The sequence below is a fragment of the Nematolebias whitei genome, chromosome 1 (assembly GCF_014905685.2).
Source record: "Nematolebias whitei isolate Nwh7 chromosome 1, NemWhi1, whole genome shotgun sequence".
NCBI lineage: Eukaryota > Metazoa > Chordata > Actinopteri > Cyprinodontiformes > Rivulidae > Nematolebias > Nematolebias whitei.
Genome location: NC_056498.1, coordinates 39,084,568 through 39,094,161, shown reverse-complemented (window position 1 = coordinate 39,094,161; position 9,594 = coordinate 39,084,568). Strand labels below are relative to the sequence as shown.

At 44.1% G+C, this 9,594-nt stretch overlaps 1 protein-coding gene across 1 annotated transcript in view; it reads right to left on the bottom strand.

Moving 5' to 3' along the window:
* Nucleotides 1-333: 333 nt before the first annotated feature.
* LOC119412088 (exocyst complex component 6B) overlaps nt 334-9,594 on the bottom strand; it is a gene marked incomplete at its 3' end in the record, with an annotated part of 55,519 nt that continues 46,258 nt past the window's right edge. Inside the window, 1 exon segment of the mRNA XM_037679100.1 lies at nt 334-446. Within this exon segment, the coding sequence (XP_037535028.1) occupies nt 334-446 (113 nt within the window).

The window sequence follows — 9,594 nt, the reverse complement described above, 5'->3', positions numbered from 1 at the left end:
AGACAATTAATTGCCCAGCAAAATTTATTATCGTGACAGGCCTAATTTTGACCAGACTGATGAGCTAAAGGCTAGTCGGAGCGGCGCGGAGGACAAAGCCGAACGCAGCTTTCAGTTTTGGGCTCGGTTCAACTCAGACGAGCCGTTCGCTCGTCGTTCCGATCAAAACCTTTTACCAAACTGAGGCCATTCAAAGAGCTTTCAGCTACAGGTAAGATATTTACTATTCACAATCCTCTCTCAGAACTGTAAAGAAAATCCTGTTAACTTGTGAAATATGAGAATAAACGATGTTTGTTTACTGATGATTAGTTTACAGCGATGGTTACTCACTTCTCCAGGAGGGCCAGAGCCGTGTGAGGGTTGACCCGCAGGTACCTGCAGCTGGGCTTGCCGTAGTCCACCAGGTAAGTGGACCAGTCCCACTGAGTGAACAGGTCCAGTAACTGCAGGGAACATGAAAAGGAAGGTCAGGAATCTGGAGCTTCATTCATGGAACGGTGCTTCTAAATCCAGATCTTAAATGTTTGGGTTCAGACACGACGAACACACCGGATTAAAACTGATCAACGTCCTTAAAGGGATGCCTGTCACCCGCCGCCGTCAGATGAGCCGAGAGGCGGAAGTATGAAGTCAGGAGGACTATCAGCTACCACCAAACACATTTTAGCTTGAGAGCTGTAGGTATCTGCGCCATTTATGTGTTGATGAGCTGTGGCGGCCATCTTGGAAGGAGCTGACCCCCATAAGTTAACGAGATCCAGCGTTTACGTTGAGATCGACTGAGCGCTTCGTGTCGTACGTGACCCACGCTGCCAAAACTGGGTTAATATTTAATTAATTTTCTTCAATTGTCCGTCTGGAAAGCGTCAACACGATCTGCCGCTTGTTGACGTTTGGCGATTCATCGCCGGGAAACGCGATCTTTGTTTACGAGTGCCGCTCCGAAAACTCATTTATTTGTCTAAAATGACATCATCGGGAGTTCCAGCCACACACTGGGAATCCTCACGCTTCACAATGACGCCAACCTTTATATGAAGGGATTTCCCGGCAGGCAAAAGGAAACGATCGGGTTTTTAAGACAAACCTGAACGTATGAATTTAATTTCAGGAAGATGATACTTTAGTTGTAGATGGTGCCTTCATGGACACATCTCGCATATTTTGCTGACGGAAACATCAGGTTAAAAGTTAATGTCTTAAGTTTTAGGTGTAGAGCTCAGAGGATGTGTTGGGCATGACTCTCAGCTACTACCACACAGTCTGAGCTCAACATCTGCTCAGCTGGCTGCGTTGGAGCCGTTTGTGTATTTTGTGGACGGACCTACAGACGAACGTCCACCGACTACTTCCTGGTACATTCATTCTAATGTGTGCACTGGTTCAGGATATATTTTGCTAACACGGAGAAGAGGAAGAGCGGAGGGTCGAAAGTGGAGAGAGATGTCACCTTCCTCTAAGTGTTGCATAACCCGCTCAACATGCGACGAGTCGGGCGAACCTGCGAGCAGGGAGCCCCAGTGAACTCTGGGTAACGCCAAACACACAAGACCCAGAAAGAGAAACCATATGTGAGCGAGGGACGAGAGAGGAGGAAGGACGGAGAGCAAAACCACATGTGGGGAAGATGGAGAGCAAATGAGAGTGGAGATGGAAACAGACACCGAGCGGAGGAGGAGGAGGAGGAGAGGAAGGGCAGCAGGACGCAGATAAGAGCCGGAGAAAGGATGAACGAGTGTTGGAGATAGAGGCGTCTCATCAGGCAAACAGGAAACAGAAGAAAACCCACGAGGGTTCTGAACGAGCCCGACTTTCATGTTCTGGAAACCGAAGCTTTGATCTGCTGCGCGTTTGTTCCAAAGTTCAAGTCACTGTTAGCAAAATATCTCGCCGACCACTGGACGGACTCCATTGAAGCTCTAAAAGTAATTGTTGGCTGAAGATCTACAGTGGATTAAACGGAGCTTAATTTGATCCGGATCCTGCTGGAACAAGACCCGGGAAAACCCTTACGTTTGACAGGGTGTGTTCCGGTAACGGTTTGCTTGGATCCGGTAACTCTCAGGTTTACTACTAATAAAGTTATGAACAAATATGACTGCCTTGAACAAATAAAACTTGTATTGGATATGTAAACTGAAAATAATTACATAAACACTCATTTTAAGCACAACAGCCACTTACGAACTTCCTAATATCAGATCAGAGCTCAGTGTTTCCCCGAGATAACTTGCCGTGCTCATCTCGTCTGGGATTTTTGTCGGGGGTGGGGGGCAAGTCAGCATGAGGGAAGAGGCAGCGTGAGCATTGCCTTTAACTTTTTAGCTAGCATGTCATTAGCTTAGCGCTACATCAGTGCTTGGGGGTGGGGCAGTTTGGCTTGGTAGGCGGGACGTTCGATTCTGTTGACGGGGCGCCCTGCTTGTATATGAGCGAAATGTTTAATGGGTAATCACGTTACGTACGTCACATATCAAAACAACGGTGCCAATTTGTAAAAATAACGGCAATCAAAATGTCAACTAGACCGTCCAATTTACTTTCATAAAAAAGTCCTTGTTGTACAACTAAACTGAGAATTGAAGCACATGAAAGCAGTGGCCATGGAGATGGTATTCGACACGGGGGGTTAGTGGTGTTAGGATGCTTGACGGAAGCAGAGCGTGCTCTATTCAAACAAGGAGAGCTGTTGGTCAGGATACTTCTTGTTGTTCTCTAAAATAGTTATAGAATCAAGTGTTTACTTATGTAGGTAAACAGATGTTTAACAACCCGTTAAAATACACCAGGACGCAGGAAATGGCATCTCTTTATTCAAAATTTTTTGGGGGGAGGACCCCAAGACACCCCCCCCCCCCCCCCTCTCCACATGCTAGTTGCGTTCCAGCATAGTTGGGTTAATCCCAGAGCTTAATTTATAAACAACACTCAAGATGGCCTCCACAGCTAATGGACCTGAGCAAACACAAAGATGTCGTTACCTCCGTGAATTCTTCAGGTGTGGAGCTCAAATTTGATCAAACAGATAAAAACAATTGATCTCGAGTAAATTAAATTCAACTTAATGAGGTCAGATTTAGATTCAAACTGCTTTAAACACAATCCAGTTCAATCCAGTTCGATCCAAGACTAATCCAGTGGTCTGCCAGTTGCAGCTCTCTGGTCCCTCTGTAGTGGACGTTTCAAGCTTTGACCAAAACATAAAAATGAATCTTACTGGTTAGAGCAACAACAAAAAGGGCCAGTCTGTGCACGTGAAAATAAAGCAAGATTCTCACAGTTCGGGCGCTCAAAACCCAGAAAACATCTCAGTGATCAACGATTAATTTTCTGTGAAACAGTTTCCTCATCGTTGATCGTCAGACCGGTGAGATCCGCTCGTCTTCATCGTAAATAAAAAAAGTCTTCAAACCAGCAGAACATGAAACTATTTTTTTATGGCTGGTATAAATCAACGTAAAGAGGTCGTGGCTACTAGCGGAGCGGCTCCTTCAAACAGGAAGTGACCCAAATATTTTCAACATAAAGTAAAAGGTTCAGTGAGCCTTCAAAGAGAAGACGAATGCTTGTTTTGTACTCCGTCCTCCAGCTCCTATCTGCTCCCCTTCCTCCTCCTGGGCCTTTCACCGCCGGGTTCCCCTCGCTCTGTCCTCAAGTTCACCCTGGCCTGGCCGGGGTTTGACCCGCTGATCCTCTGAGCGAACAGACGCAGGTACGTACAAGGTTCTACGAGAAGACGGCGCTAATTGGATACAGAAGCTGAAGAGTGTGTGTCGGCAGCCACGGACCGATTGGTCTGAATAAATGAGACAAACGAACCGCGATGAAAGAATCGATTGATTCTGGTGATTTATGGGTCAAGATCTGCCTTTGACAGGAAACTAATGATGCTGGATCAGATTCAGTCCATTTATAGATTTAATTAAAATGTACTGAATCCAATAAAATCCAAGTCAGATATGAAGTAAAACTCAGTTTTTACTTAAGTACAAACCAATTCATGGCAGGGAGACGGATGAAAACACCATTAAACACATTCAGTCCAAGTGAAAACAAGTTTGACTCCTCGTGATCATCGATTCAATCCAGAGTCAGGTCTGAACCCCTGATGAACCAAGATTCAGTCCAAGTCCACAACGTCCTGAATTCAATCAGATCCCAACAGAGAAAATCCATCATCCATCCATCCATCATCCAACCAACCATCCAACCATTATCATCCAACCAACCAACCATCATCCAGCCAACCATCCATCCATCCATCCATCCAACCAACCATTATCATCCAACCAACCATCCATCCATCATCCAACCAACCCACATCATCCAACCAACCATCCATCCAACCATTCATCATCGAACCAACCAACCATTATCATCCAACCAACCATCAACATCCAACCAACCATCCATCCAACCATTCATCATCAAACCAACCAACCATTATCATCCAACCAACCAACCATCCACCCATCCATCATCCAACCAACCAACCAACATCATCCAACCATCCATCATCCAACCAACCATCCATCCAACCAACATCATCCAACAACCATCCATCCATTATCCAACCATCCATCTATCCATCATCCAACCAACCAACCAACCAACCAACCTCAGCATCCAACCAACCAACCTTATCATCCAACCAACCAACCATCCATCCATCCATCACCCAACCAACCATCCATCAATCCATCATCCAACCATCCATCATCATCCAACCAACCAACCATCCAGCCATCATCCAACCAACCATCCATCCAACAACCATCCATCCATCATCCAACCAACCAACCACCATCCATCCATCATCCAACCAACCAACAGCCAACCATCCAACCAACCATTTATCATCCAACCAATCATCCATCCATCATTATCCAACCATCCATCCATCCATCATCCAACCAACCAACCATCCATCCTCCAACAACCATCCATCCATCATCCAACCAACCATCTATCCATCATCCAACCAACCATCTACCCACCCAACCACACATTCATCCACCCAACCACTCATCCAACCACCCACCCACCCACCCACCCATCCATCCATCCATCCATCCATCCATCCAGCTTCTTTACCCACATGTTCCTTTTTAGGTTGTGAGGAGCTGGTGCCCATGTCCAGCAGTTGCTGTGAGAGAAGTGGGGGGACATCCTGGACAAGTCTCCAGTCCATCAAAGGACCACACAGAGACAAACAACCATTCAAACTCTCACTCACAATTGAATAAAAATCAACAAGGACAAATTTAATCTAATGAGGACAAATCTGGGTTCAAATGATTTTAACCATAATCCAGTTCAAAGTCAATGCAGTTTAATCAAATCCCAGTTGAATAAATCAGAAATCAAATTCAAAACACCTAAATCCATACAAATGCAGTCAGATTAGTAACCCAATTCAATCCAACACAAACGAGCTGAATAAATCCATTCCATCAAATCAAGAGCAGTCAGATTCTGTGAAATTAGTAATTATAAAGTGTCAGGTTGTAAACAAATGACAGTTAATAAATAATAAAGAAAAAATAAACAAAATGTATTTTGGGTGAAGTTGAGCCGGTAAATTGGCGACAGAGACCTGAAGGTCACGAACGGAAAAAAATCCAGAGGAGGATGAGAAACAGCAGATAAAACTCGTGAAACTGGAAAAAGAAACCAAATAAAAACACCCACATTCAATCCAACAAGCGTCCCAGCTGGAAAACACACACACCTGACCCTGGATTCACCCGGAGCGCACACACTCCGAGAAAACGTCAGGTCTCTTTCTTCACCTCTCGCTGAACTTTTCGTCGCGCTCTCCCCCCGCCTCTCACCTCGCCGTGACCTCCCCCGTGCTATCGCTGCTGTCTCCTCGCACACACACAGATTATTGCTTCCTCTTATTCTTCCAGGGGGACGAGCACAAAAACAAAGTGATGTGTTACCCTCACATTTCTGGCTTTCTCCTGTTTCTCCTCTTCTTTCGGCCCCCCCATTACCTTCAAGTCCCCCGTTTTTTTGTTCTATTCCCTCCATTTACCCCATCACTCCGGACCATACTCGCCATTTCTCTCAGTCATGACATCTTTCCCCTCGTTTTTCACTTTTAGTCCTCGTTGTCATCTCTTTCTACCGTCTGTTCATTATCGTCAATCGTCCTTTCCAGCGTCCCTCGTTTTCCACCTTCAAAGTTCGGCGTTAACCTTCGTTTTATCCTCTTTAAAGAAACTTTTCTTTCATTTTCCCTCCTCCTGCCTCCATCCATACCTCTTGCACACTTGTTTCTCCTTCTTCCTCTCTGTGTTTTACGAAGTTGTTAATGGTTATTCCGGCTGTAAGCAGGATTTATTTGTTTGGGACCGTTGGGGAATTGCAGTGTTCCTGTTCCTAATGGCCAAACGTTGGGGTCACCCAGAATTCATCGTGTTTACACTTTGCAAAAACAAGCTCGACCTCAGGTTAAAGTTTCTACCTTTAAAAGGAGAGAAATGTGCAACAGTGCAGTGAAGCTTCAGGATAAATTTAGTGCAAAGAGGGATGAAAAAACTTTTCCTGCTCACCCACAAACCTTCAATGTTCTTGACGCTCAGCGAGTTCCTCTGTCTTTTCCAACGTTCACGTCTCTCAGAGCCTTCTAAGCTGTCCATCTCTGACTAAACTTTGACAGACAGGAGGTCGGAGGTCACTAAAAGCATGGAAAGAAGACTGGGCTTTTATCAAGAGCAGCAGCCAGTTTGGCACCCGTCCATCAAGACTGTCCTTGTCCACAGCAGACGTCCTCCATCTAACACTAGTCAATCTGTCCATTCATCTACCCACTGCAACGAGTCTCATTTTGTTCACGAGCCGTCGCTGGTAAAATGGTAAAATTAGAACAAGTGAGGGAAAAACGGCAACGCTGTTGTTGGCTGGATTTACGCTCAGCAAGACTGGCAACTCTTTGAATGGAAGGTACTACGAATGTATCCACAACAAAACAAGAGATACTTCAAAATATTCAAGAAACAGAAGGTTAAACAGGGTTAAAAGAAAGTACCCTAAAGTAGAGTCACAGCAGGTGAATCACCAAGTTCCCATCCACCGAGGGCTAACAAGACCAGAACCAGAAGGGTCAGATGTCCATTGAAGGTACGTTCAACTCAGCTGCCACTGAGAACGCCGACGTTTTGAGAAAAACAGTAACTACTAGCACTGGTGTTTAGTACTTGGATATTATTTCACGCTAACTTTTGATCATACCTGGTAGTCAAGAAAGGTTCTGGTTCGTGTGTTGGAGGTTTAAGTTTGTTTGTACAACGCTAACATGACGGGTTATGAGGCGGTAAACATCCAACTGAACCCCGTTTAAAACACAAACATACATAATGGCATGTCTGTTTTTAGTACAGTGAAGTGCATTTGTCAAATTTTAAGAGATTATAATTTCAAGAGATTATCTAAAAACCAAGACTGAACAAAAACACCTCGCTTGCTACATAAACTCCTGAATGCGATCAGATCTTTCGATCCAGCTTTACAACCAAACTGTGCAAACCATCTTCTCACCTCTTACTGTACAGTACACGACACCTGCCAATCAAATTACAATATTTACTGTAGTTTATCCCATTTGTCCGTGACACTTTGTTGTGAATTTCCCCAACTTCAAAGAATTATCTCTTATTATCGTCCCAGTGACGAAGAGCCCAGTTTACTGCGGGCTTGTAAGAAAATTTAAGGGTGAATCAATAGTTTCATTAAGTTCAAATGTCGGTTTAGAGACACCAAAAAAACACAACTAATAACAAAGAAAAATCCTCCAAAGAGGCAAAGGGACCACTCTGGGTCTTTAGCACAAGAGTTCACAACACTACGGATACATTTCAGGAAGTAGTCCGCACCACCACATTGCTACGCTTCAACGATTCTTGAACATCTTTAGTACTAGTACTGGCATGAAACATTAAAGAAATAACAATACAAAGATGTATTCCTTTTCTCAAAATGTCATCAGTCTGAACGCCAGTCAACCAGAGCGTCTCCAATGGATCTCCGACCTGTCTCGTCCTGGTCTAGGTGGTCCATCCATGTAGGGATTGCATGAATGTTCTATTTTAGATATAATAAATGAAATAATAAGCGCTATGTGTTGTCATCATTGTATGTTCCCATTCAGTGGTAACATTGGTTCTCTGTATTTAACCCATTGCACTTGGGATACACTCAGATGGAGCAGATGTGTCAAATTATGAAGAGGAAATAAGTTTTTCTATTTTCAAAATGCATTTCTTTTGAGTTTAATAAATTAGTTTTGATGCATTACGGACAACTAAGAAGTCTAGTTACCCATTGCAGACCATTTGATTTTAGGGGGCGGCTGTGGCTGAGTGGTTAGAGCAGTCGTCCTCCAACGGAAGAGTTGGGGGTTCAATTCCACCAGCAGTCACATGGGCAAGACACTGAACCCCTCATTGTCTCCAATGTGTCCCATCGCTGTATGAATGTGATAAAGTACTGATTTTCTTTGTAGGGATCTAGTAGAGAGCTGTATGAATGGGTAAATGAGTTCACAGGTTGTGTTGTAAAGAGCTTCGAGTATCTTGATAAGATAGAAAGGAGCTGTATAAGAAAAGTCCACGTAAATATTTTTTTGTTTAAACTTTGGAACTAAATCACAGTTTTATCTAACTTTGAATCTTCCCATTTAGATTTTCTCTTAACCCACCTGTACCTGATTTGACATGAAAACACCTGAGTTTATGTGGACAGGGAGCGTAAATCCTGATTCTTGCCGTAAGTTTGTAAGTAGCAATAAAAGAAAAAGTGTCTATCTGCAAATTATATTCCATCCATCCTCTGTACCTACTTCTTGTTTCCTTGGGTCGCTACTCGTTTGGTAAATGTGAGTCCAGACAGACGTGGACTCCTCGGTCCACCAGTGAAAGTGGTTTCAAACCGTTTGGTTAACCTCCTGTCTGTCATCAGCCAACCTTTGCTCAAGTCTACCACTTTATCCACACTTCACTGCAGAGGTCAGAGGTCACCATCAGTGCACAAAGCTTAGTCATCCAGGTCTTTCTTTCTGTCAACCAGAAGTACGTTTAAGAGTGTAAAAAAATTATCTGCTGATTGTGGAGGTAAGCAATGATGGAGCATCTCGACACTTGTCCATCATGGTGGTTATCTTCTCCCCTCTTTGTCCTTCAGCCAGGAATCCACCTCACTAAAAGTAGGTTTTTATTTTATCCTGACGAACAACAGTGGTCGTCACTCATCCTTCAGCTCAGAAACAGATTCTGTATCTACTTCTCCAACTTATCTCCACATTCCATTCTTTTCCACATTTTTGGGCTGTGAGAACATCAAAAGGTGTTTTCTGTCATGGCAGCCTGGTTAGTAATAAGGTATGAAGAGCTCTCGGATGATTCCCAACACGGCCCGTGGTGCCACACCTGGACTCGTCTTTTTGTAATCGCCCTAAAGTTGAGAACATTGAAAGGATCCTGACGAGTGGAAGGAGCAGGTTTATCCACCACCAGGTGCAATGACGGAGCCAGAGGGCGGTTGTAGATTAATCTGTGATCATCTGAGTGTAGATTAATCTGTGATCAT